Here is a 27598-nt window from a genome sequence, read left to right as displayed (position 1 = left end):
CAGGCACAATTCAGAAATACAGGTGTACTTTCATAACAAAATATTTAACAGATTCATTCTTTTTAAAAAAAGCTTTCTCACTAAATGTTTAAAAGCATCATGAAATTTATACCTTGAAGACTTCATTCAAACTTCTAAACACATTTAACACTAAAAGACAAAGGAGTGGAGTTTTCAGAATCAACTGTGAAACATGAGGCTATGGATCTGGGCCTGTGGCTGGAAGGTTGCCGGTTCGTATCTCCCGGCTGGCAGAGGAATCCTACGCCGTTGGGCCCCTGAGCAAGGCCCTTAAACCCAACTGCTCCAGGGGCGCTGTACAATGGCTGACCCTGCGCTCTGACCCCAAGCTTCTCTCCCTGTCTGTGTCTCATGGAGAGCAAGTTGAGGTATGCGAAAAGACGAATTCATAATGCAATAAATTGTATAGGTCTAATAAAGTGATGTTATGTTACAAGTGGAAATTATGTGAAAACCTTTATGGGAGTTTGGAAAAGCTACCCAGCTATGCTGTTGAAGCCCGTACCTTGCTTCCAGAAGCAGCTGAACAAGATCCTTGTGCCAATAAGCTAATAACTACCAAACTGGACTGGACTGGATTTCAGAATGTTCTGTCTAGTGGACCCTATGAATGTCACTCCAGAGTATTGTATGGTGTCGGCCAAAAGCACACTGGGTGGTGACGTCGGTCCTGCACTTAATTAGAGCCAGATTGGCCAAGCTAGCAGTGGATGACTCTTGGAATGCTAATTATTAAGGATTCTGTGTTTTTTAAATAACTTATTCATTGTGTATTGATGGTATCTCATTATGTGGGGGGGTGCTTGTGTGTCTCTGTATTTTTTAAGTACCCCAGCAGGTTCCTCTAGAGAGCATGGTGGCTACAGCCTCCTTTTAAACACCAGCTTCTTCCCTGTTGTCTCTGTGTCCAGTTAGCGATTTTAGGGTGATGTTTCATAGGTCAGGAAACCCCTATTGAGTGTGGGCTGAGATTTAACTGAACAACACGTGTTCACAATTGCCTTCTGTATTGTAGCGCTCTTGGGTTCCCGTGGCTATGCACCCACGCCCTGGGGACTTGAACCCGGGCCTCCGGCGTCACTCAACAGGGACCCAGCCAGTTGAGCTAAAGGGAAATCTCCCCCTCAACCTAGAGGCTGAGGTCCCCGCTATTCACTAGGAAGGGCGGTGACGTCACCGCGCTGGTAAACCGGCCCGCACAACCTGCAATGTCGGCTGTCTGTGTGCCTTAACTCACAGGAGCCTTATGCAAATGTAAAAGTCGGATTTCATTTTCATGATAAATGAATTAGCATAGCTAGCTCCATCTCAGTGTGGTTTACAGTGTACAGTCCGCTAATTAAAAGTAATCTTAATTATAAACAAACGTTGTTGGCTGAACGTATTTTGAAATTAAAACATTTTAAAAACTTAGGAGTTCGTATTAAACAGAGAAAGTAGGGTACATCAAACACATGCATTTATGCGAGATCAAATGACATTAAAACCACCCAGAATAAAAAAGTAACCGAAAGACTTTGGGAAGCAGGAAGGACATTTTCAAAAGCAACATTTTTGGAACGGGGTAGTGATGTACGGTCCCTTTAAACGGGCTCGCCTCTTTCCGGAGATAATCGGCTATTGTCGGCATTTGACTCTGCTGCTGCAGCTCTGTCGCTTGCCGAACCAGCCCCGTTATTATTAACAGAAATCTCGAATCGCAGTCACGGTCGGGCGAATTTAAAATATCTTGGGGAGTCCTGAGTCTGTAAAAACCTCACTCTCTGCAAATGCAGGCCATTAAGTGCGTGGTTGTCGGCGACGGGTAAGTAGAAATATCTCAGACCGCGTTTGAAATACATTTTCTTTGCCCCCGTGCGAATGAAAGAGGCATCTGTGTGAGAATGCAATTGTTGCAAGAAGGGCTGGGGCTTGTCTCTGGGCTGAAAAAATAGGTAGAATCTCTGTATTTCCCGCTTTTCATCATAAAAATTGTATTCAGTTAAGGCGATTTGTAAAAGATGTGTGTTTGGTTTGAATTCCTAGAGCTGGATTCATATTTTAGTCATTTCCGAAATTCCACGGAAAAAAAATACTTGAAAGAATGCGGTTGATGTGGAAAACGTGCAGTGAAAAAACTACGGTATTTCCACCTTATTAAACGGTCATCTACTGGGGAAGGAAATTTAAAAAAATGGTAGTGTGAGTGACAGTTTGCATGCGATGTCCTTTGGAATGAATTTAAATAAGCACAATCATGGCATTTTATTTGAAAAAAGGGGCCGAGTTCTAAGCTGGATTTAGTACAGTAGCCGCTTGGATTTGAAAGCTGGCTGTACATCAGCTTCGGCAGAGCTATGCATATTTTATGATGTAATGGTTTCACACCTATACGATTATAATTGTGAAGGCAAATGTATCGGTCTCTGCACTCCTGCTTCTGGTTGCTTTTCAGTAATGCTGGTTTCAACTTGGTTTAGTGGGCGTTAATCGGTTATTTTTGCGTCCAGCAAATGCAAAATGCAGGCTATAAATCTCTGTTCAGATGGCTGTAAATACGGCAGAATTTGGTGCATTTTAGGTGGGCAAGTCTGGGATAATCTGTTGCTGGGTGGGGGTTTTTGATTTGGCCTCAAAATAAGTTAAATTCACTGGTGGAAGAAGAAAAGATATTGTCGAGCCTGGATGGGTGTATTCGCCCTGACCTTTAATGGGAGGCTGAAATGGACAGTCACAATCCCTAAAACTAAAGATCCAGTGGCGACTCCACAGATAAATTGCTCCGAGGTCCTAGATATAGAACCTGCTTCTCCTATTTTTTTTCTTCTAAATTTGGTGAATGGTTTCCTGTGCAAATAATACGCGTTTATATTTCATTAGAAGAGAAGGGGTGTTTCCGTTTGCACCCTTCGATTCTCTGTAGTCCATGGCGATATAACGGTGGGACAGAACTGTTCATCACTGGATTTCCGTACTGGGTGCTGGTTTGAAAGGCTGTATTCACACTTGTTAATGGCAGCTGCTTTCATTGACATGGAGGGCATTCTGTCACTGCTGTCAACGTTTGATTGTTTTGTGAATAAGTTTATACTTCTTTGAATGTCTCTTTATTAGCCCCTGTCGTGTAGAACAGGGCCACCATAAAAGATTTCTATAGTCGTATTTTTTCGTGAGGTTTAACACAATGAGGTTTAACGTTAACCCTTCGTAAAAGTGAAGCATAATTTTCAGCATAAACAAGTTTTGATTAAGAGGATTGATGCGGCATCGGCTGTCAGCCTGGTAATGCTTTGGGATCTCTTAGCATTTGTGGTTCGGGTAACAGTTTGAAACAAATCTTACGAATTTCGTTACCATCTGTTATCAGAACACTAGCCTTTTGAACTCTCCAATATGACACGTGACCCGCCGATTTAAAAGAAAATTTCTTCATGCCGTCTTCTCGAGCTGCTACTCTTGCTTATTTTCTAAATTCTCTTTTTGCCCCCCCCCCCCCCCATTTTATGTCTCTCGTGCTTTGCGTCTCCTTGGGCTTTCCTCTGGTGTGGAAATGTGAGCTCAACCTCTTGTCCTAAAGAGGGGCTGCTAAGATTTCTCCGTTCCCTGGCAGAGAGATTCTTCTTCAGTCGCGCTGGGAGTGGCTGCCCTCACCTTCCTCAGCACAGTAGCCATTACTGCTCTTTACGCTATCAGGTTAATTTGCAAAACATGTTTTACAGATTGAAGCCTTGTGTCAAAATGAATTTTTATTTGGGAGAAAAGTATATGGTTTCTATTGGGGAATTGGGATGATTGCTCATTATCATCTCTCAGAAGTGCCTTTTCTTTATCACCAATTAATGAGCTGTCCCTAAAAGAATTTAGATATTTTTGCATCGAATTGCATTTTCCTAGTTTAACCTATATAAATCGATTTGTATTGATTTTTCTCTTCCCTATTCTTTACATGGTCTTTACCTGTTGAAAAAAAGTATTTGTAGAAATAGGGAATCATTCAGATGTACACTGAAGAATGAGCAATTTTCAGTGCCTGGTGACAGGACCCTCATCTAATCAAGCCTACTAAATGTGAATGGAAATAATTCTTTAAAAGAGTGAGAAAGCTTGGTGCAAAATACTACAGAAGTTTCTGTTTTCCAAGGGTAATGTTTACCCAGACCTCAGTGATGCGCACACAAAATCAGATGAAAAGTGGAAAATAATTGTGGAGTTGAGCCGCTCGGTGACATCTCTTTCACTGTCGCTCGGTCCTGTGTGTCGGACGTCGTCGGTCCTACTGAAAGCAGGAGGGAAGCCTGTGACAGCAGGCAGCCAGTCAGAGAGACGTGGCTAATTTCTGCCCTCTTGTCTCGTCTCTCCTTTTGGTTTGGGCTGTTCAAGGGTGTTTCTTTAGGAGGCAGGAAAAGTGCAAATCCTGCCTTAACCTCAGGTCATAGGTAATGGAAGAAATTCCTTATTTGTTTGGTCAGGGTAATTTCCTGCCTGGCACCTCGAAGCATTTTCTGACGATTCTGTTTAGATGATCCTCTCTGTCGCAAAGTGCGTTTCTGTAGAAGGCAGGAAGAGTTTTGCCTTAACCTCGGGGCTTTAGGTAGAGGAAGGCATTGTGGTTTTGGGAGGGCTTGTGGGGATTTCCCTCCTTCCCAGCGATTGCAGCTTGTTCTGGTGCACGTTGCGTTCATAATCTACAGGCCTATATACTATGTTATAATCCTATAATCAGTATGAAACTTGAATGTGACCATAGTGCTTTTGATGCCAATTATGAAATTTGGTGTGTGTGCTTGGCTGAAGTTACCACCTGTGGGATTATGACTGAATGCCTCTAAGGCAGAATCCAACAAGGTATGTATTCCACCATACTGTAGCACTCATTGCTGCCATCCCATCATATCTTGAAGTAAGGGCTGGCTGGGAAGGAGTGGGTGAGCAGAGCCTGGGCACTGAAGAGTTAAGAATTCAGCCTGGATCCAGCTGTCACATGACAGCAGCCTTGCACCTCCCACAAGCAGCTTCTTCAGGCAGCTCTTTATTAGTTACCGGCCGGATAGCCGCCTTTCACAGCTCAGTAGTCCAGACAGTTGTGTGGTGGTTTCACGCTGCCAAGAAAGGCCAGCCCCTGTGGCTGTGAAGCTTTCATGCACACAGCTCCACAGTTATTGAACCCCCCTCCCTGCCAGCACCTCCCCACGGTTGCCCCCTTTTCCGATTTTATTCTGGGTCTGTGTTTGTACCTCTCGCAGGGCTGTCACTTTGCATTCCTCCATCCCTGTCCTCCCACTGATCTGAACAGATAACAGCGACAGGGGGCTGGGAGTCTGCCCCCCAGCTAAGTCTATGTAGGACAGAGTCTGTCACATTGGGAGAGAGAGCAGGAGGGGAGATTGCAGCAGCAGGCAGCCAGCCAGACAGACGTGGCTAATTTGTCCTCTCGTTTCCCGGTTTGGGTTATGCATGTATAAAACGGAAGAAGGCAGAAAGTGTGAGGGACCTGCCTCAACCTCAGAGATTTAGGTAGTGGAAGACATGCTTTTGGTTTTTCTCTCCTTTTCAGGGACTTGATTTCTTTTACCAAAATGCTGTTGCTTACCATAGAACGCTTCATAGAAAAGTATATCTGATTTCTCCAAAAACGTACTTGCAAACTCACAGGTAAATACAGTTGTTTAAATACTTGTTATAGGACTTACAATGTGGTTTCTCGTTTGGAAACACCATGCACAACTTGGGGTGTTCGTATACTGTGTGTTATTTTGTTAGCTTTCTCCAGACATTAATGCTTTAAGTTATTTTTCAGGCACCACACCCCGCTTCTTGACATACAGCTTCCTGGCTATAAAGAGGACACAGTGGGCTTTAATTACACTTAGATATCAGTGTCTATAGTATTTTATAAAAGAGGAAACTGTTGTCTATTCAGGGATGTAAAGGTATTAATCTAAGGATCAAAGGAAAGCATAAACACTAATATTTATGGCCAAGCCTTCCTGTACTCTTTCTAATCTTGGAGAGTGCTGTCTGCTTGTGTGTACATACCTGCACATACAGAATTCAGCTGAAACTGTCATATTTGCCTTGCTGTCCACCTGTCTTGTCAACCTTTTTTATCACTCTTATGTCTCTTGAAGTTAGTATGTCAGGAAGCAGCTGCCTTTTTATTTAATGTAGTTGAATGTCTGCATATGTCACTAGCCAGCTGTGAGCAGGATACCCCAAGAGGGGACGGACAGTTGGCCAAGCACCATGAAAGAGGGCAGGATTAGTTAGCCAGGCCTCCTGGCTCTCTGCGGCACCCCAGGCACTGTGAGGGTCGTGTGTCTGTTCCGGTTGATGCTGAACTTCAGCTACAGGGCGGCACTGTCTGCAATGGTTCAAAGGTGCAAGGGGTAGAGAAGTCTGCCTACACTTCCTTATTATTTCTGTGTACAGTCATGGGGTCCATAGCTGTGGGCCAAGAGAAGCAAAAACACACAGTGAGGTATTCTGAAACAGGTGGGTATATAAAAAATAATTGCTTCAAATTTTTTAATAGTAATGATTAAGACTTTGCACTTGATTGTGTAAAATCTATGATCATACCTTTATAGTTTTAAAGAATAAAACCGTATTTTTCCATCCGTGCTCACTATTTGTTCCACAGTGTTGTGGGGCAGTGCAAGTTGGAAGAAAACATTTAAATACCAGACTTTTACTGGTATCGGGGAACTTCAAAGTGAACCCTGATAGTTTCTTATATTACTTTGTCTACTCCTAACAAATTATTGCTTCGTAGTCCCCTCCAAGGAAGAATTTTGTAAAAGAAAGCATCCGATCTGCCACCTATAGCCAGAGATTTGTGCTGGGGAGTTCTTCCTGTTTCACCACACAGTAACCACTGACCCCTTGGTCAGCTGAGATAAGAGTTAACGCCTGATATATGACAAATGGCCTGAGGTGCCATCAGTCACGTTGAGGGTTGTAAGGAACACTTGGTGGGAACAGAATGAGAAACATTGTTTCCTTTTATCATGGCATCATGTGGATTTGAGAAGTTAGGATTGTCTTTGAATAGCAGACTAGCGTGCCCAGATGACCCTTGCGACCAGGGAAGGTAACATTTTCCTGTTACTTCTGATAAAGGCTGTAAATAAGGCTCATGAATATAGTTTCTCATGTATCTTTGGGGTTTATCAATGCCAAAATAATTTCAGTCTTAATGTGGTCAGCACAGGCAGATTTTGTCTTCTGTGTCACAGTGAGTGCACAGTGCTAAAGGCAACAGGATTCTGCTTCATGTGGAGGCAATGTTATTAGTATTATGTAATCAAGAAGTCCTTAAGAAGTGGCAGAAATAGCTGAACTGTTGGGTAGCATTCTTGGATCCTTTTTGTTTGAGTTTGCAGTTGTGCTATCCCTGAGAATCCTCCATCCAGTACTTCACTGTGTTGTAGATCTTAGACTGCCAGAGTGGGCCAGTATAGTCATAAAAGAAGTTGAATGAATTTATCTTAGCCTTTTAGATCTTAGTTATGTTTTTGAGATGGGTCCTTTTCAGATTTTACCACCTTTAGGCTTTTTTTTCCCTTGGCTGGAAGCTCTCTCTAAAATCAAGCCAAAAGCTTTCATCATCAAGACCCTGGACAAGAAACACTGATGTTTCTGGACCTTTTTTGTGGACCTTTGTGGCTGCCATAGTAAATTCAGAGAGGGTTATACTTTTACATTGCCCAGTTAATCGTTTATGACTTTTCAACCATTTTTTGTAACAAAATACATTTTAAATTTCTTGACATTGGCCTGTCTTGTTTCTCTTATATTTGATTTTGTTTCATAGAAAACTATTAAATCTGAAAGTGATTTTAGCCCTTAGTAAAAACATAGGAGAGAACACATGGCTGAATATCGTGATGTTGTTAGAAGATGAGACCAGTTTTCATTCATGCAGTTCTGTTGTGTAGAAGAGCATAGCTGAAGACCAGTCTCACCCACATCACCTGGATTCACCACCAGGACACTCAGAGCAAGAAGTACGATGTAGTGACAGTAATAGGGGTCTCCACAAGCCATGAAGTGGCTAAGTTCAAAGTTGCAGCAGACAAGAATGTGGAAGCCATTTTCTGGTTTGTAAAGTGTCCTGTCAATTGACTGATAGCAATACACTATTATTAAAAAGCAGTACAAGAGGAAGGTGTACAAGGTGTACGGTAAAGAAGTGTTCTGCTGCTTCACTTACGATGTCACTGATAAAGTCTGTGAAATAATGTCACTGTGTTGGTGATGGTAGTTTACATTTGGAAGGGCACTTGACACAGCTATGGGGCACAGTATAAAGGGAAAAAAACTTCCAAAATTCCCCAAATGAAGCAAAAATTGATCTGTTAAAAGAACAAAATCTATGTTTGGGAAAACTTAAACTTTTTCATGAGAACTGTTTCAGTGTGCTTTGCTTTGGTGGGCTTGCTGTACAAATAAGTTTAAACAATTAAGAGATGTTGACTGGGTAACAGATCAGAGAAAAACACATCCTTCACAGTTTGCTTTCACAGGAAGGCTGTACTATCAGAAGAATCAAAAGCAGAGTTAAAATGCACAACAGAGCAAAAAAATAGGTTACAAAGAAGAGATTCTGTTTCTTTGCTGGAAGAAAAAAGAATATTTTTGATTAAAAAAGAATCCTTATTTTGCATGCCTGCTCGGTATGCAATACCAGGTTAGACAAAAACCAAATCCACGTGATGACAATCGTCTTGTGACATGCCAAGCTTTGTTAGGGGGTTTAATTTTTTTATTTAAAAATAAGCCTTTTCGTCCTGTTGAGGGAAAAAATTGATTCACGCAGGACTAATTGAGCAGCAGTAGCGATGAGTGGAATGCCGAGGGTCACAGAGAGGCTGGGTTGGTATTGACTGAATTTACTTACTTTGTGTGGGGGTGGGAACTGTAGAGATGTTCCAGCATTATTAGGGTAAATGTGATGCGCACTGGGCTAGACCCCTATAACTCACACATGCTAATTTCATGGGTCACGTCAGCAGGTGTGAGAAATCAAGAGTAAGTTTATTCCTTGCAGTATTCAGATGTCACAGATTGACTTCAGTTTCCGATGATTTTCTTTCTTTCTCTGCGGATGACCTGATAAGAGCATCTCATGTATCGGGGCTTCCTCTTTAGTTGCCAGAGCTACGTACTCTACAGGCAGGAGGCCGGTGATCGCGAGAAGACGTGTGTTTCTTAGAGGTGTGAATATCAGATGCTGCAAGGGTCAGGTCACAATGGCACGTGTCCCGAAAGCAGAATGGCTCAGCAAGCATTCTTTCCGACCCATTACACTGCATTAGCTCTGTCCTCTTAATTGCTTAATTGATTCGTGACTCTGTTCAACTTCATGAAAAAGCAGCAAATTGGAACAAAGTAGTATAGATCGGAGAGGAGACACATTAAGTTGCCCGGGCCTAAGATGGCACGGGTACAGTTCATGGTGATCCAGAACAAAACCTGCCCTGATGCAGTCATTCACTACTGCACAAGGGATGATGTAATGCTGTTTTCCTGATAGTTCCCGGGCACTGTTGCTTGTAATCCTCTGCATTGCATTGCTGCTTTTGCTAGGGAGAGCAGCGGCAGTGAATGTCCTCTTTGCTAACACAGGCCCCCAGAGTGGAGCTCTGTCCTAGTTCTGCTGTTCTCTTTTCGGTATTTTTAACTTGATTTAATGCCTCTGCTTTCTTATAGTGCTGTGGGTAAGACCTGCCTGCTCATCAGCTACACCACCAATGCCTTCCCTGGAGAGTACATCCCCACTGTGTGAGTACCAGCAGGATCGGATGGGTGACGACTGGGGCTCCATCAGAATGCTTCTCAGCCAAAGATGATGTACTAGAGACATGAAGGGACAGCAGTACATTATGCAGTGTTTGTAACTTAAACAGTTTTCCTCATAAACTGACACAAATGGAACACTATAAGTTATTATAGTGCCAGCAGCCATATCACTCTGCAACTCACAACTGGCAACCCACTGAAGCTAGGCAGGTGTGAGCCTGGTCAGTACCTGGATGGGAGACCTCCTGGGAAAAACTAAGGTTGCTGCTGGAAGAGGTGTTAGTGGGGCCAGCAGGGGGCACTCACCCTGCAGTCCATGTGGGTCCTAATGCCCCAGTATAGTGACGGGGACACTATACTGTGAACAGGCGCCGTCCTTCGGATGGGACGTAAAACCAAGGTTCTGACTCTCTGTGGTCATTAAAAATCCCAGGGCGTTTCTCGAAAAGAGTAGGGGTGTAACCCCGGCGTCCTGGCCAAATTTCCCATTGGCCCTTACCAATCATGGCTTCCTAATAATCCCCATCAGTGAACCGGCTTCATTACTCTGCTCTCCTCCACACTGATAGCTGATGTGCTGTGAGAGTTCTGGCGCACCATGGCTGCCATGGCATCATCCAGGTGGGGCTGCACATTGGTGGTGAAAGTGAGGAGCTTTGTTCTTGGATTTTCATGTCGGGGCCTCAGAAAGTCCTAGCTATGTGGCTCTCGCTGCCACACTTCAAACTACAGATGAATATGTTCAGAGGATAGCAGGAAACTGGAATGAAGAGATAATTCAGTGGTGTAATTCTTTGCAAGTTCGGAAGCGGAAAGTTATTTCGGGACCGTGTCGCAATTATCTGGGCTTCTCCGTGGACTGTTGCTTAGTACAGTTTGACAGTGCCATCCCCTCTCTTGCAGTTTTGATAACTACTCTGCCAATGTGATGGTGGATGGGAAGCCCGTGAACCTGGGCTTATGGGATACAGCAGGACAGGAGGACTATGACCGCCTGAGACCACTCTCCTATCCACAGACTGTATGAGTTCAAGTTCCCTTTTCTTGTTTTTTTGTCATTTTTTGTTGTTGTACTGTTTCTTGTTTCTGTTTAGGCTGTTCACCTGAACCCCTGGGATAAGTACTGTAAGTGTTCAGCCAACAAGTTATTGCTGGATGAGAGTCACATGGGGGAAGTGTTTCGTTGTTGCACATTCCACAGGTCAGAATGAGCTGGTGCGAAATTAGTTTCCCGTGCAAAATCCCAATAAGTCAACATCGCAGAACCCACAGAGTACACAACAAGGAAGAAATAATGTTAGACAAAGCATAGAAGCCACTGCAGTAAAATTAGCATTGCTAAACAATAATGTGCCACTTGTTTCATGTTGAAACTACAGAATTTGTTTTAGAATACTTCCTACTATGCTTAGAAGGTGCATGAAAAATATTTTTAAAATATTCAAGATATTTTATTTCTTGAATATTTAAAATTGAATATTTTATTTCTCTGTAAAAGATATTTTCATCTCTTTTACAGAGATGAATTATGTAACTAAATTGCAAAAGATACAAATTATTCCAAAGAACACTCCAACTATAACCAGAATATAAGAGTTTTAAATTTTGTGTTCAGAACAATATTTATATACACAGCAGGACTTCTGGTGTTCGGGTGTCAGGTTGAATTGCTCTTTTCAGGATTGCAACATTCATGTTCAGTGTGTAATGTTGTGTACGTATACGAAAGGAAAGGTATTTAATGTAACCGCGCTGTCCAGGAAGAGAGTGAAAGATGCATTTTAACATGGTGAGTGATCTGACTGTGTATGAGTCGCTTTAACTGACAGTCACTTCTAAAACCAGCCAGGGGAAGTACAGTATACTCTAGATTGTGTTTCTCTCAATGCAGTTATACTTCATTTGGTGTAAAAGCTGCTTTTTATGGTACTGTTGTGTATTGTGTTTTTCTCTACAAAATTCCACCACCAGAAAAGCGTGGAACCCTGCGCTGAAGAATAAATGTATGCACGCTAGGATGTGTATAGGATCGGAAGGTCTTTTAATATAATCCCTGTATTGTGCTGGGGCTGACTGTTGTCTCTTGCCTGACGGGGTGAGTCAGGTGGTACAGCGATTGTTCACTGTGCCAGGTATTAATCCCCCGTCCTGACCCTGTTACCCTCCCTGCATTTCAATTAACTGGAACCGGAGCCACAAGGTTCCCTCCAGTCTCCTTTTATGAGTTAGTGCACAGGAATCTGTCAGTCAACTGCTATTCTGTAATCCCACTGCTAAATAGATGCCCTGTGCTCCACTCAGTTTGCAGTTTGCTTGTGTTTGGTGCATTCTTACACGGCTCACAGACAACAGCTCCTTCTACCAGGGCCGAGGCAGAGAAACACGGACACTATGCTCCCTCCTTAGTTTTCTTTTTAAGCGATTGGTACAAATGTCCACTAAAGAGCAATCTGAGCACTCAGACCTTCTGCTCGCTGGTTACAGGGGCTCAGCTGAAGCAAAAGCCATTACGTCTGCTTTTTTCCAGTAGTGGAAAATGATGTGGAAATCCCCACAGGCAACGCGTGCCTAAAATAAGGAGCCAGAAGTAGATTGATGTAAAATCACCTTCTAAATATTCCAGTTCTGTTCCTCATTTCAATACAAGTGATGCAATTTTCCGTGCCATGGTCTTAATATATCTGTTGTCGTGTTCCTTCAGAAACACTGTGGTAACCAGGTTTGCTGAAAACAAAAATCTATCACCTTTTCTTTCACCAAAATGTTTTTGAACATTTATTGCAGTAAATTACTACCATCGTGCATTGAACAAGCATAAAAGGAAAAGCATAGTGCTGTAGTCATTTTTTTCAAAGTTCTAATTTCAGGAATTATTAGAAGAATCCAAGGCTTCTGAGTTGTTTCTATCAGAAATATATTTGTGGTACCATCTAGAAATGGGCAAGCTTCCCATTGCTTGTGTCCCATGATTGATTATTAATTGCTCACCAGAGTGCCTGGCTAACATTAACTGGCTTTTCTCTTCACTGTTACACAGGATGTATTCTTGATATGCTTCTCTCTGGTGAGCCCGGCTTCCTTTGAGAATGTCAGAGCAAAGGTCAGTACTGATCTTCCTGTATCCTTGTGGTTGTGTGCTGAAGCCAGGCTGACCGTGTGCTGTTCCTGCCCGTAGCTCCTGAAAAAGCTTTCCCTTCTCTAGATTCTCACAGGCATGCTTGTAGAGTTAAAAATCATATCTTCTGTTATTTCCAATAAAGGGAGATCAAAACATTGCTTCATAGACCTCTTCAAAAGTTATGAAAGGCACAGGGGGTAGATTTAACTGGGGGTTCCATGATTAATTAATTGGTTAGGACGCATAATTAAAATGACATCATCATTGTATACTTTTCCCTTGCGTTTAATTTCTTGTTGATGCGTGTGCCTTTGTATGTGATTTTGTCTCATATGTCCGTGAAGAAGTGGTAAAGAATGAATACAGATGAGTGTTACAAAGTGAACAGTCCTGTGTTAATGTGTTGGGCTTTAGTAAACTGTGCAACACAACAATTGCTCCCCTGCAGAGTGCACTCCGTCATTAGCTGAGGCTGAGCTGTAAAGGTTTGCAAGAGTTTGTAAGTTAGAAGAATGTAGGAGGAAACTCAGTAATCATTTGATATAAAGTGATATGTTTTAAAATGGGAAGGAGTATATTGTATATGAGTCTTGATGAACTACCTAGAACACCAGCTGCTTTGGAGTCTCCATAAGCAAGACTCCTGGACCATAGATGGCCAAATAGAGACCTTGAGGGCAACACGGTGCTCTGGATTTATTCCTCCTTAGACATTCATTGCTTTATTGAACTGATCTGAATCTGGAAGTCATGTCCCTGGGTTATTTTGTAGGTGTCATTCAATTGCTTATTAAAAACTACCTGGGAAACCGGCAGGAATCTGTCCTTGAAGGACTGGAGTTGCCCCTCATTGCACTAGAACAATGTAATTTAATTGAAATAGCATTGGAGGAACCCGATAGCTGCACTAGACTTATATTATCATGTTCACTGGTCACCTAGAAACCCATTTATGGTCTGGCTGATTCTGTGATTAGATATATCTTGCAACCCCTCTCTTTCTTTGTGAGCAGTGGTACCCTGAAGTGCGACATCACTGTCCGAACACCCCCATCATCCTGGTGGGCACTAAGCTGGACCTGCGAGATGATAAGGACACCATTGAGCGCCTCAGGGACAAGAAACTGGCACCCATCACCTATCCCCAGGGGCTGGCGATGGCCAGGGAAATTGGTAAGAGCAGGAAGTCTTTGCAAGGAATCGCAACAGCAACAAATGCCGAAACTTCTATGTTAAGATTTACTTCTCCAAAGAAAAGAATCAGACAGATTTCATGTGCTCTTATAAATCAGAGGACTGAGTATTTGCATGTGTGTATTGTGGGGAAGGGGCATTACCTAAGACATCTTTAAGGTTAAAAAAATTAGGTGAAGTGACGCAGATGTTGTCTTTTTATATTGTTTCAGATGGAAGACAAATAATTTGAGTTGGGAGGCAGGGGTGAAAGTGAAGTTGTAAAAGTGTGTGTTCTTTCAGAACATTTTACAATTAAAAACGGAGGCAGGTTGTTACTAAAGAAATTTCCTGTCCTAAAGGGAAACCTTTAGTTTTTGAATTTACTTGCTACGCTCTTAAATAAAGTTAAGTAAAAAAAAATAAAGGGATTTTTACAGTTGCGTTTCTGCCTTGCGCTAAAGAAGAAATATTCAGTTGAGAGATTTCTGATAAGTCTTTTAATTTTCAATAGTGAATCGCTTCTTCTATAAAAAGACATATTCCATGACTTTTACACATTAGCAGTGTACTGTCATTCACATTGCCTATGTCATATGTCTGTTTTTCTGGGATTTTGGTTTTTAAATGTGCCTGATTGTTGTCATTTTGTTGAGACGAATTGGAGGTGTTTTTCGTCTGTTATGAGACCAATTGTTCTTTGTGTGTAAGTATAATACAAAAACCATAAATGAAAGGCTAAACACCAACATTGAAACAACCTCACTTTGGGACTTCATGGGGTGTAGTTCCTTTGGCATCTGTTATCTCTCTGAGTTTCATCATTTAGCGGAGAGCGCTTTCTGTATGACCAGTGTAGTGGGTTGTGATGGGTGCTGCCCCTGTGGTACTGAAGTGGAAGAGAGCTACTTTGTGTGCCAGAGTAGTGGTAGCGGTGGGGGTGGAGCAGTTGAAGATGCCATAGGAATAAAGTGAGCAGAATCAGACTGAACCATCAGTTTCTATCAAAGGAGCCTTTGTTTTCTGCATTTGTGTACTTGTGTATGAGTGTGCGCACATGCGCTTGTTTTTTAAATGCAGTCAGGAACACAAAATCCTCCAGTTATACCAGCACATTAACTAAACTCGTCTAGGACACCATGAAAAAAAGACAAATAATATTTTAATCATTTAATAACACCAAGTGGAGTTAAAGACCTTTCCCTTTTTACCCTTAATGCTTGGAATCCATTCCGTCAAGCTCTATATTCTCAGATGAAAAGTGCCTGTGGAATTAACAAGCTAGTGTCATTCCTATCTCCCATTTTTCTTCCTGCCAGAGCTCTATTTTATATAAAATAGTGAAACAGACTTCAAAAGAACCAAAAATTGCTGTGACCTGTTGGAGTGACTTCTTCATTTCCTACAGGAGAGTGTGATGTTTGAACATTGTGGCATCCCGGCAAATGGCACCACTTCTAAATATAATCATAAACCATTGAACATGGAGATGTTAAATTTGCTTAGTGGCATGGAGGTGTAGTGGCAGTCATTGCTGCCTCAAGAGCTGGGGCCCCAGGTTCAATTCCAGACCTGAGGTGCTGTCTGTGAGGTGTTTGCATGTTCTCCCTGTCTTTGCCTAGGTTTCTCTCTGTGTGTTCTGGTTACCAAAGATCCAAAGATGCACTGGTAGGCTAATTGGCTTCTGGGAAGATTGTTCAAGGTGTGAGTGTGTGTTTGTGTATCTGTCAACATTGTAATGGACTCCCGTCCAGTGTGTATCCTTGTGCCTGTTTCTTGCAACCCTGAATTGGAAGGTTATAAAATGGATGGATGAATGTTAAATCTGGTTGCCATATTCCCGTTTTTTCATGTCTCTGAAGTGGGAGGGCCATTATATAGACATTTCTTTGAGTCGTAACCAGACCAGCTGAATTCTCTGCTGGACTTCCATTATGAAAACTCCTTGCCTCTTTCTATTCATGTGTTGACTTTGTGGGGGCTGCTGCGCTGTGCATCTGCTCATGTCTTGTTGTGTTACTGTCCACTCCCAGGCGCTGTGAAGTACCTGGAGTGCTCCGCTCTGACTCAACGCGGCCTGAAGACGGTGTTCGATGAGGCCATTCGCGCCGTCCTCTGTCCTCCCCCGGTGAAGAAACGTGGCAAGAAATGCACCGTGTTCTGAGAGGCGGGGGGAGAGCACCATCTCAGGAAAAACAAAAACACACATTCAACAGAGGGAGGGTTGGGGGTGGGGGGGCGGGGGGTTGTGTGTGTGGCGCCGACAACGACAAACAAATCCGACAACAATTACTGGCTGTCTTTCGAGAGAAATCCATACACACAAAAAAACGGTACTTGAGGGACAGAGGCCGGGAGAAGTGAGGGGGTGAGGCGGACTCGGCGCCATGGCCGCGGCCCCACCATCTTCGAAAACGGCAACAAAGATTCCAAATTTGCCTTAAGAATTTGTGAAATTGAGGAAAAACAAGGCATTGAGATAATGCATTTGCTGCATGAAAGTGAGCAACGACAGAACCAGGAAATGTATTGAAATTGAAAAAAATATAATGTCCTTTTAAGAACACCTACGAAATATACATGTATATACTGCTATTAAAAAATACAGTTGAAATATTCCAAATCTGTAGCCCCTCAACCCCCCCCTCCCCACCCCCATCCTCTTTTATCTGAGAGTTGATTTTGGTGGCTTTATTGCAGTGCGAACGTGGCTAGCTGTTTTGCAGGTGTTTTCATTTTTTTTAATTCATATTTGTGAATGTTTGAAAGGTGTAACAGTGTACACTTCTGATGTGAAAACCTTTGAGCCTACACTGCGGGACTGGAGTGAACACGAGTCCCCTTACCTGTTTGACTTCCTCATTAAGGATGACTTCCCGTTGTCCTTCAGTTCGTAGTGAAAGGCAACTGGTGACATTTGTATTATATGCTGAGAATTGTCACATGAAATCCATGAACAGTAAGTGCTTTGAAGAAACTGGTCCAGCACGCGAGAAGTGAGTTTTTCTTTTATGATTTCTGAATACACATTGGGGACAATCTACATTGCTATGCAGCAACCTACACTGCATTTTGGGACGCAAAAGAAGTGAAGATATAGTATAGAATTCCTTTCAAAATGTGAGATGTGCTAAACTAGTGATTACTTTAAACATTGGCTAATGTTAAAACTTCATTTTTCGTTAGACATTGGGTAGGAAGTGCTTCAGTCTTCATTGTGTCATCTGCTTCATTCTAAAGGGACTCCCTTAAGACAGCCTTCTCGATTACATTTTGACTTATCAAAGTAAGAACACAAACTTTTAGCATGTGGATTCAGTAAAACTCAAAGGCCTTTTGTTTTTGCTAATTCAGAGATTTAAAAAAAATGTAGACATCTTTTTTCACTCTTAAATGAATGGCAGGGCTCATAAATACTGGCGCATAATCAGAAAGGAACAGTGTTGGGATTCTGTGTCCTTTATATTCTTGAATCCTTTTTTTCATGCTTAGAGTTCAAAGGTCGCCCTGCTTGCCTCAGTTTGTACGAACTGTTTACTCAAAGGTCCTGCATCATTTTTGGGGAACAAGTAATGCTGCAAATGTCGCTTTGAAGTAGTACTGGGGGACTAGCATGCCAAATTTAAAAACCGCAGAACCCTTTGCCTGAAAAGCCCCTTTATTAAACTTGGGGTTCGCATGGGCATCAAGTCTTAATTTTCTTTTCCATTTAATTTTTTTTTGTAATTCCTTTTGTCTTCGTTTTTTGTGTGCATGCCTGTGTCAAGGGTGTGTGCGCGCACGCAAGCGCAAGTGTGTGTGCGTGGGGTTTTGGGTTGCTCTGGTAACAAGCGATCTGTGTCTGTATCAGTACATCTTTGGTGATTCACTTGTCTGTGCGAGATAAACATTGACACAAGCAAAAGAAACACATGTAACATGAAAAAACACAACACTTTATTGGGTTTGTTTAATTGCTGCCAAAAACCCTACATTTAAAAGGTAGTGTATAAAAGAACTGTTTAACATTTTAGAAGAAGTATGCATTAATAAAATTTTTGTTATGTATCTAAATAAGTACCTTTTTATTTTATTTCAAAGACATAGCCAGGACTCTGGATTGAGGATGCTCAGGTCTTCCTTGCTTTGCCATTTGTCTTACTGGAAAAAAAGTTAAAGCACAGTAGCTGAAAATATAATGAATTGCTGTGCCCAATATGAAAGATTAGATTTTAATTTTGCAGTGATACGGTATGGTGCCCCCCTATTGATGTATCTTGGTAGTACAGCTTGATGGAGGTTTTGAAATACAGTACAGTACTTGATGGTAAACTCTGTTGGCATGGCAACTGCATCCAGCTGGTGTGTCTGAGCATGCTCAGGGACTGGGGTCTGGGTGTCTCCATTAAAGTTTCAGAGTTCTTGAACTGCATGGAAACTATTTGGAACCTGTGGATAGAGCCTGTTTGTCTGACGTCTTGGCCATTTCCAAGGAGAGTTTGGTGAGATGCATAACTCATTCAAGACGCGTTCCATGTTTGTTTGATTGTCTGTCTTTATTTTTTATTACTATTCATGTCATAAGAGTATTGTGGGAAAAAAATAAAACAATTTTGTATAATAAATATGAACTTATAACTAAAGCTATGTTCAGCCATCCTATGATTTTTTAAAAAACAAAACTCTTAGTCAAACTTGTACACAACTGCTCTGGTGAAAATACAGTAGACAATTTGACCTGGGCTGTTACATGATTGTGTCGGTAATTTGTGTGAAGGTGTGTTGAATGCAAACTAAATTACAATTATAATTCATTTTTAGAGGCCAGCTGGGAGCAGGGAAAGGGTCTGGTATCCTTAAAGGATTAGTAAACACAAAGCACACAAGTTCTGACTTTGATTGAATACAGACCAGATTGAAATGTATTGAGTCATACATAACACCCGTGGTATCCAAAGTGTGATGTCTCTGGTGCTGGGCATAGCTGATGGCTTCACAAAAGGTTAAAAATTACTTGGTTATTTTGCACCCTGTGCTTTTTAAGTAGCTTTCACTTGAATCCTACATAGCAATATATCCTGTAAACTTAGTATTATTTTATCAACAAAGAACCTTATGTTTAATCCTAAGGTGTTTGAAATTAACTTTTTTTAAGAAAAGAGTCCATTTCCTTTTTCCCCCCTATGGAACATACAGGATGACAACATTTTAATCTTCCTGGTCTAAATTAAACTTCAGTAATGTCTCCTAGTGCAGCTCTTGAGAGCATCTACTTCCACTACTGTAGAAACATCAAATGCAGAAACACCCCTTCTTCCTGTGTCCTGTTTTTGCTTTCCCAATTTGGATGCAATAAAAGCAGTTTCCTCTGGTTTTACATCTCCAGCCAAAGCATGTACAGTATCACAGAACAGATTTCCTTTCTTTAACATGTGAAGGAGCACTATTAGGCTTCAGTTGAACAAAATGATCCAGTAGTCGAACTGACTCAATTTTATTCATGTCACTCAAACAGATTTAATTTACAGTTATGTTCAGTCAATATTTGTTCCATTTAGAGGGGAAAAAAAACAAGCATAACATTTTTTCTGTATTGGATTCCATTCTCCTTCTAGGGTTCTAGTATCAGTGAGGGAGGATCTTTTCATCGGTGAACGAAAAAGTGAGGTATTGGGTATTTGCTTTAGGTGTATGAATTGCAAAACCAAGAGTGCACTGTGATAAGCATGAAATCCAGACTAAACACATGCCTCACCTCTTCAGTTCACACTTGGGTTGAGGCTGGCACTCAACATGCCAGGAATCCACCATCAACTGGCATGATAATGCCGTTAGTCATGGCACTCTTGTCGCTGAGGAGGAAGAGGATGGAGTGGACCACATCTTCAACCTCTGCAGAGAAAGCCACAAACACAGCAAACTAGGATATCAGACTCTGGAACCAAGACTGAAATTTTCTCTGCCTGCTTAAATGTCCTCATGTTCTTCTCGCTATCCTGAGGATTTCAATACAGCTGAAACCTATTCCAATCATCTTAGAGGAAAAAACAGAACACAGGAAATAGTGCATCTTCAGGAAGGAAGGGCAGGTTCCTCCTACTAAAACTCAAGTTTACCATCTGTGTGATTGATTATATCTTGGTACAGAGGTAAGTTGTGATACATATAAGGAAATCCAGAAGTGATTGTTAGGGCTTCCAATGCAGTTGGACCTTCTAGAAAGAGGCATAGATACCAGGTTTTCCCCAGCAGTGGTGTGAGCATTAAGCAGGAAACTAACCTGCAAATTTCCCCAGTGGAATGCGTGAAATCATAGTCTTGGCCTTCTCCGGATCACTCCAGCCTGTACGGCCCATCTCTGTCATGACCACTGTGGGATTGACGGAGTTCACGCGGATCTGAGAGAAAACACAACAAACTGGTCATTCCCAGCTCCTGACAGATGTCAGTTCACTGGATGAGGAAAATGTTTAGGGTAAACATCTATGAAGAAGAACCTGAAAGGCTGTGGATGATCTGAAAACCTGGTCTTCAACCCCAATACCATAAACAAAACAGGTCCCTGACTTTTTTTTCCACATCTCACATCATTCCATTTATTTTCTGGTTGTTTTTTTCCCAGTATTAAATTTTATCATCTGAAATGATACTATTGTACAAACAGCTAATATAAACCACTACATATTTCCTCGTGTGTCCTTTACCTATAATGCGCAGTTAAGGCTTTTTATCTTCGAACACCTACACCATGATTTGAATTCAACACGCACCAACAAAGTGCATTTTCACAATTGCTATCTTTTAGCAAAAAAGGACTGTATTGACAGATTCTGTTTGGAATTTTTATCCTGTTTTTTTAGTCTATACATTTTATATCTTGCCACTCTAGATTTGTGAAAAATACATTTTATCGGTTTATCATTTACACCACATTGTACACAGTATCAGCATGAAAATAGCAGAATCGGGATGCAGACAGTCATGAGCCGTATACCTGATGAGGCCCCAGCTCAAGAGCCATCACCTTGGTCAACATGTCCAGTGCTCCTTTGGTTGCACCTACAAATATGAAACAAAGGTCTTTCAAACTAAGACGAGATCCTTTTCAAATCTTACATCTAGCAGAGCTAGGGGAACAAAATGCTATTGAAACAACAGAACTGGATATGTGTGTAACCAACCAAGTAAAGTGATAAACTACTGATTTTTATAGCATGAAGATTAGCGATTTACCAACCTCATCATCATCAAATGTTATCCATTTCAATAATTTTTATCTATTAAGAATAGATAGTTAGAGAGTTACACAACTGGGAGGAGGGAGCAACTGGGATAGGAGAGCTCATAATTACTAAATGCCAACAGTGTGCCACTGGTAGATTAAGGATGTGAAAGATGCATGCATGCTATCTCTCTATGTGTTTTTGAACATTTCTAAACCATTTGTTTTTGTGGATTTCAGCCTGGAAAGCATACTTATTCAACATTAGCCCAAGATCATCAACATGATCTCGTATTACTATGGAAGTAGACCTGTTTATTTGGAGGAGTGATCAATACTTACAATAGACAGCGTGGTCTCTCAGAGCACGTTGGGAAGCCTGGCTGGAGACATTGACAATGGAGCCCCCCGATCCCCCGGCCTTCATTCCTTGAGCCACAATCTGCAGCAAAATAGTATGCCTCCTGTATCCATGCAGAAAACCAATAAGGAACACCTCAAATGGTCCTGCTTAACACAGCTCTTACCTGAGCTACATGTAGTGCTCCTTTCACGTTGATATTAAAACATCTGAAAAAATGAATGAACAAGAGGATGCCTTGTGAAATTTATGTTTAAGACAGAGCAAGGACTCAAAAAAAATCTGTTTCCACAAAACTAAAGACTTCTAAAAGCATGTACTCATACAGCAGTTAAGGTTAGTAGACCTCATAAGCCTGATTTAAATCCTAACTCAGAACATGCAAACCTGAGTCTTCTCCCTACGTCAGAGGAAAATGCATGAATGCAGGAGGCAGGTTTCGCTTCTCTTACTCCACATAGAAAGGAAAAAACTAAACCTCCGATACACAAATAATCATTGTGTCACGAATCGCAATCTGTCGCACAAGCACCACGCGCATTCCCACGCGCACTGAATGTTCACGCCCTAATTAAGGGCACACACGTTTCCTACTTAAACCCTCTCTTCACATCTTGCCCTTGCTCGCTATTGAGAACTCCTCAAGAAGAGCTGCTCCACACTACACCCTAAACTATTATTCCTTTGAGAATTCCTGGCTTCGACTGCCTGCTTTTGATTTCTGGACTACTCTTTTGCCTCTTTTGGATACTCTGCTTCCACTGAACCTGTTCACCGTATAGACTTCACTAATCGTCTCTCCGGCAATGCACAGGGTACTGTTTTTACATCTCTTGGGACTAGCTGACACATTGTCTCTGTTATCTTTCTGGAACATGAAAATTAAATGATGAGACTGAGGGGGTTAAAACTCGTGTCCGTACCTCATCTACACTGGAAGGCATTTAAACATGTCACTGACTGACTTTGATGGGGGACTCCCACGTGGCTTCGCATGATTGGGCAGGTACTGCTGGGGTTGGGTGTGCTACAAAATGGTGACCCAGGGAACGTAATGGGTGCCTGTGAGCTTGCAGTTTTGTCAGTGAGAGATGCACAGTGTCTTTCTCCTCCAATTGGGACTAACTCTCCTGTAAGGCACTACGGAGCTTGCAGAGCGCCAAACGGCAGATGGCACTGATATTGAGCCGAAGAGCAAAAAAATCAGTACCTATGAGTGGCTTACCAAGTGAACATGCTCATTCAGAGCTCAGCTTGAGCTGTGTGGCCTAGTCCTTGCTGGTCTGAGACTAGCTCACGTGTCTAGTCAACACTGCTGGGGTAAGGTAGGTATTAGTTAGCCAGCATGGCATTGTGGAGCTTGTGGCTTGTAGCATGTCCAAAGACATACTGGTAGGTTAACTGGCTTCTGGGAAAATTGACCCTGATGTGAGTGTTTGCCTGTCTGGGCATGCTGGACTGGCGTCCCCTATAGGGTGTTTCCTGCCTTGCGCCCATTGCTTGCCAGGATAGGCTCCAGCTGTCCCACAACCCAGTATAGGATAAATGGTTCGAAAATTTAGAGTTTAAATTAAGTTTAATTCTACCATGAAAGCCTGGTGGAAATCGTGCACCCAGCCCTGGCTCTGTGTATCCTACATGTAAGGAAGTGAGACTTTTATACTTCACTCTTTACTTGTCAAACTCCTCCTGGGTGACATCCAGGAAAGGCTGCTGTCCTCCATAGCCTGCATTGTTCACCAGCAGGTCCACCCGGCCGATGGTCCTCAGTGCTCTTTCTGTGGCGTCCCAGTCAGAGAGATCCACACAGACCGGCTGGATTGATGGACACTGGAACAACAGCACAGGCTTCACTTCTTGTTCACAGGCTTGTGCACAAGCACACTCCCTGATGCAGGACTACTCATCAGCCCCCCTCACAGTGGAAAACCCCCCACTCACTGCTTTGTCTGCCTCCTCCCCAGTGAAGAACTTTAACACAATTCCATGGCTGCATGGTGTTTCACAAGCCAATAAGAAAACAGGCCAGTGCCCGCTTCTTGTCCATTTAGCATTTCCTACAGTGAATGGATGGCAAAGCTAATGAGACAACACGCTGAAGCCTGACAGGGAGGCAACACTTACCTGATGTAAAGAAAACTTCTTGTAAGTCTCATATGAGAAGATCAGATCACTTTATTGCCCATATACAAGTTCTTGTATTAGGAATTTGTCTTTTCACATACCCCAACTTGCTCTCAATGAGACACACAGACAGGGAGAGAAGCTTGGGGTCTGAGCACAGGTTCAGCCATTTATACGGCACCCATGGAGCAGTTGGGGCTAAGGGCCTTGCTCAGGGGCCCAACGGAGTAGGATTTCTCTGCTGGCCGCAAGATACGAACCGGCAACCTTCCAGCCACAGGCGCAGATCCGTAGCCACAGAGCCATCGCATCACCCCATATGATTCCAGCTTCTTTGAAACATTTTAAAAAACACCTTGGGTTCCATTCATAACTCAGATTGGTGAAATGTTAAGCATCTGTAGAATTGCGTTTTTTTATAAATTCTTTTTCTTGCTTTCAAAGAAGCAAATTTTCAGCAGCATGTAAGACAGAAATGACCAATTGCGGAGCTTTACTTATATGTGCTACACATCTGTAAGGGGAGATCTGGAGTATTGAATCAATATCTAGAACTGTCCCAGGACTGCTATTAGTATTGTCAACCTTTGCACTTCCCTGACATGCCATTACAGGGACTTAATTCCAGTGTGGGGTGATGTCAGTACCTCTTTGACAAGAGTGTCCAGGTCTGCTTGCGTACGAGTGACTGCGATGACTTCTGCTCCACAGTTCACTAGCGCCAATGCAGTTTCCCTGCCGATCCCTGAAACAACGTCAGCCCACTGCTTAGAGACGTGTACACGTTTGTCAGAGGTATTACAAACCCTCAGGTGTTATGCTTTTCAGAAGTCAATTAAACTGTATTCATAACAGGACAGGAAGGAAGCAGAGCTCAAAGAATTAGAAAGAAACAAGGCTTTCATTAAAAATTGACTTTCGGTCATCCTTATAATACCATGTAGTACAGATAACTTAATTTTACTAATGTAGATAATGTAACTAGGATTTAACAAAACAGCAGAAGTTTCTAACCCTGATTTTGGGGAGCCCCAATCCATTATGTCTTAAAGAACCCCTTAAATTGACTGTTTCTAAGAACATTTGTGACTGACGAATTAAGCAAGTAGTGTGCTTTAGTAGGAGAACTCTGATCTTTGAGGGATGATGTGTTCTAATTTGTTAGAAATTGAATTGGTTCAATGTTGGCTTTTAAAATCTGCTGGGGCTTTCTAGGAGAGCAAGGCTAGAGATTCCTGCATTAACGTTTTAAATGACTTTTAGGGGGAAACAATCTGGTATCACAAGGACAAAGAAATTAGTTGAGAATTACAACTAATTATGGCGCATATGAAGTTACTGTTTGCATGAACCACTTAGCTAATTTGAAACAACATCATTTCAGCAAATTAAATCTTTAAATGTTGCAAATGAATCTCGTTTCAGGCACGATATTTCCTTTCTGTGATGAACTGCTTTTTAATTGGAACTTCGAAAAACGTGAAGTATTAAAACATTTAAATACACTTTAATTGTTGGTAAAAAAAATTGTATTTGTTTTATAAAACGTGATAACTAAAAATAATTGTGGCCTTATATTGTGGTTAAGCAGCAAAATCTTTTCACAGATGAACACAGAGCCTTCCTACTGAACCCTGTACTCTGCGATGTGGGGTGATAGCGGTTAAAAGAGATTCAAGAAGTTATTTATTTACTAATTGGGGAATGATTTGCAAATATAACAAATATTTGATCGTGCATATTTTTAGTACCATATTTTGACCATGCACTAATTTAAGAACACAATGAGTCTGCTCCTACAAAGTACATTACATTTGTCATGTCTTAAAAGTCAGGGTAAAGAGAATAGTTCGTTTTTAGATTTTTATAAGATTATAGACCTTTGAGTAACACTGCGTTGTTATATTGGCTAAAGCCAGGTGGTGTCGCTGTCGCTTAATAACGAAACCTTACTCCTACCTTTGCCAGCGCCAGTGACGAGAGCTCGTCGGCCTGTGAATGATATCTCCATACTCTCCGCGCAAAGCAGTAATGAAGTGCTATTTGTAAAAAAAAAACATGCAACATCGGTAACTCTAAATGTCAGTACAGTATTTTCAAACATATCCTAAATTGTTTGTTTATTTTCAGTAAAACAAAGGAATAAAACCTTAACTACAATTTACTAACCAGAGCCGGTCGCTTTACCCCCAAGAACTAGAGCAAAGCAGAATCTATCGGACAGAGGTTTAGATATGTCTTTGCAACAATAACCTGATTGTTTCTGGAATAAAAGTTCGCAAAATGTTGAACTGATCCGCAGAGCGACGAGAGTCAAGCCTCAGCTGATTCGCACCAAGTAAAAGGTTCCTGTGGATAACGCGAAGCACGTGACGTTTCTCACTAGTGGAAAGGAAATGTAGTGTGTGCCAGTAGATTTTTATTGTTTCTTCAACAATCCTTCACATGCATGTCACGCAGACTTAAAGGGAGAGCGTTAGCAGTGTTTTAACATTGGAACAATGGTCTAACTAATACAACTTTGCTCATTTTAATAATATGCTATTTACTGTCAAACAGAGGAGTAAATGTTTTGCTTTCAGTCAAAAAACAACTTGGATAACAAAAAGGTCAGCGGACTTATTTTTTCTAGTTCTCGTCGAGGAAAGAAAAATATTAACAAACAAGACGAATATGTTTACTTTCGTGGAAATAAAGTTTGCAAACGAAACTATGTGCTCTATATGGGATTGCATTTTTGTTTCAGAAAAAAATTACAGGTTTATGCAGTAACCAGTGCGGTTGTATATTCACTATGGGTTTACTAGATGAGAGACGTGTGCGAAGCACTGAATCACTTATACTAGAACTGGCTGCTAAGATTCCTCTGTTTTGTTTCGTCTGCAAACTGTAGCTAGGAACCACAGATACTTGGCAAGGTGTTGTTCTTTATGGGACGGTTTTATTATCAGTTGAACATGCTAATTTTAACTTGATGCTACTGAATATTGTTTATAAGAATAACACTGCAATCAAAATTCAATACTCCATACTGTAAGTGAAAGTTTTTTATGTTTAAACAGTTTTATATGTGTACTGTAAATAATAGTATGGTATTAGTTCTTTAATTCTTACTGTGTCCCACAAATAGTACATCTCAAGGTTAAATACTAATCTTCTAGGTAGAGTGGAGTAGGTATTTTGAATTACAAAGTCATATTCTCTTTGCTCCTAGGAATTTGCTAATCTATTATCTGATCATTGTTTTTTATTTTGGAAACATAATACTACTGTATATAACCAATAATTACACATAGAAGCAATGCCAATGGCCAATCTGAAACTGTGGGGCTTAATGTATAACTTTTTATTTACTTTAATTACTTATTTAATGAATTTACTTTGCCTACTTATTAATTACATTTAATTTATCATTTATAATTTTGCAGTGGTGCATTAGAACATAATGTTGTCAAATAAGACAATCCAGTTGTTTCTGACCAGTTTCAAGACTTCATTTGCTTGCTCTTAAGGTATGTTAGTAGACAAAATGGAATTGCCATTGTGTGATGAAACTACCATTTGCAAAAACCTGTTATATAATCATTATTAACTGGGTTGCAGCTCTGAGCTTAATTCCTAAAAGAAGTGAAGCATTGAAGAGATTGCAATGCTTATTAACCATGTTCCTGTGGGAAACATGTAGAGTATGAGAAAGTTAATGTTATGCTCATTAGGTAAAGCTGCATGAGGCTGTTGTGCAATGATATCAGCTTTAAGGGTGCAAATTAATTTCCTGACCCTGTAGCGGAAATAGGCTGCTGGTTTTCAGAAAGTATAT

At 41.5% G+C, this 27598-nt stretch overlaps 2 protein-coding genes across 5 annotated transcripts; one reads left to right on the top strand and one right to left on the bottom strand.

Annotated features, from left to right (window-relative positions):
- The first annotated feature begins 1632 nt into the window (after window positions 1-1632).
- On the top strand, window positions 1633-18716 carry LOC148824087 (ras-related C3 botulinum toxin substrate 3). The gene is made up of 6 exons (XM_088927197.1): window positions 1633-1825; window positions 9712-9783; window positions 10705-10822; window positions 12839-12901; window positions 13933-14092; window positions 16126-18716. Exons 1-6 carry the CDS (start codon window positions 1791-1793, stop codon window positions 16254-16256), a joined length of 579 nt encoding a protein of 192 aa, XP_088783323.1. The 5' UTR covers window positions 1633-1790; the 3' UTR covers window positions 16257-18716.
- dcxr (dicarbonyl and L-xylulose reductase) lies at window positions 18009-26162 on the bottom strand. Of its 4 annotated transcripts, XM_088927193.1 has the most exons (10): window positions 25948-26162; window positions 25738-25817; window positions 24426-24523; window positions 23330-23484; window positions 21821-21863; window positions 21636-21735; window positions 21066-21130; window positions 20352-20469; window positions 19827-19963; window positions 18009-18232 (listed from the first exon to the last, which is right to left on the bottom strand). In XM_088927193.1, exons 2-9 carry the CDS (start codon window positions 25787-25789, stop codon window positions 19860-19862), a joined length of 735 nt encoding a protein of 244 aa, XP_088783319.1. In that variant the 5' UTR covers window positions 25790-25817; window positions 25948-26162; the 3' UTR covers window positions 18009-18232; window positions 19827-19859. The 4 variants fall into 4 exon arrangements, with proteins under 4 accessions (XP_088783319.1, XP_088783318.1, XP_088783322.1 ...); XM_088927192.1 differs by having other exon boundaries at window positions 18009-19963; XM_088927196.1 differs by having other exon boundaries at window positions 18009-19963; window positions 26032-26138.
- Between the last annotated feature and the right edge of the window lie 1436 nt (window positions 26163-27598).

The sequence above is a fragment of the Atractosteus spatula genome, chromosome 11, assembly GCF_055471065.1.
Source record: "Atractosteus spatula isolate fAtrSpa1 chromosome 11, fAtrSpa1.hap1, whole genome shotgun sequence".
Classification (NCBI taxonomy): domain Eukaryota; kingdom Metazoa; phylum Chordata; class Actinopteri; order Semionotiformes; family Lepisosteidae; genus Atractosteus; species Atractosteus spatula.
This window is presented reverse-complemented; position numbering and strand designations above follow the sequence as displayed.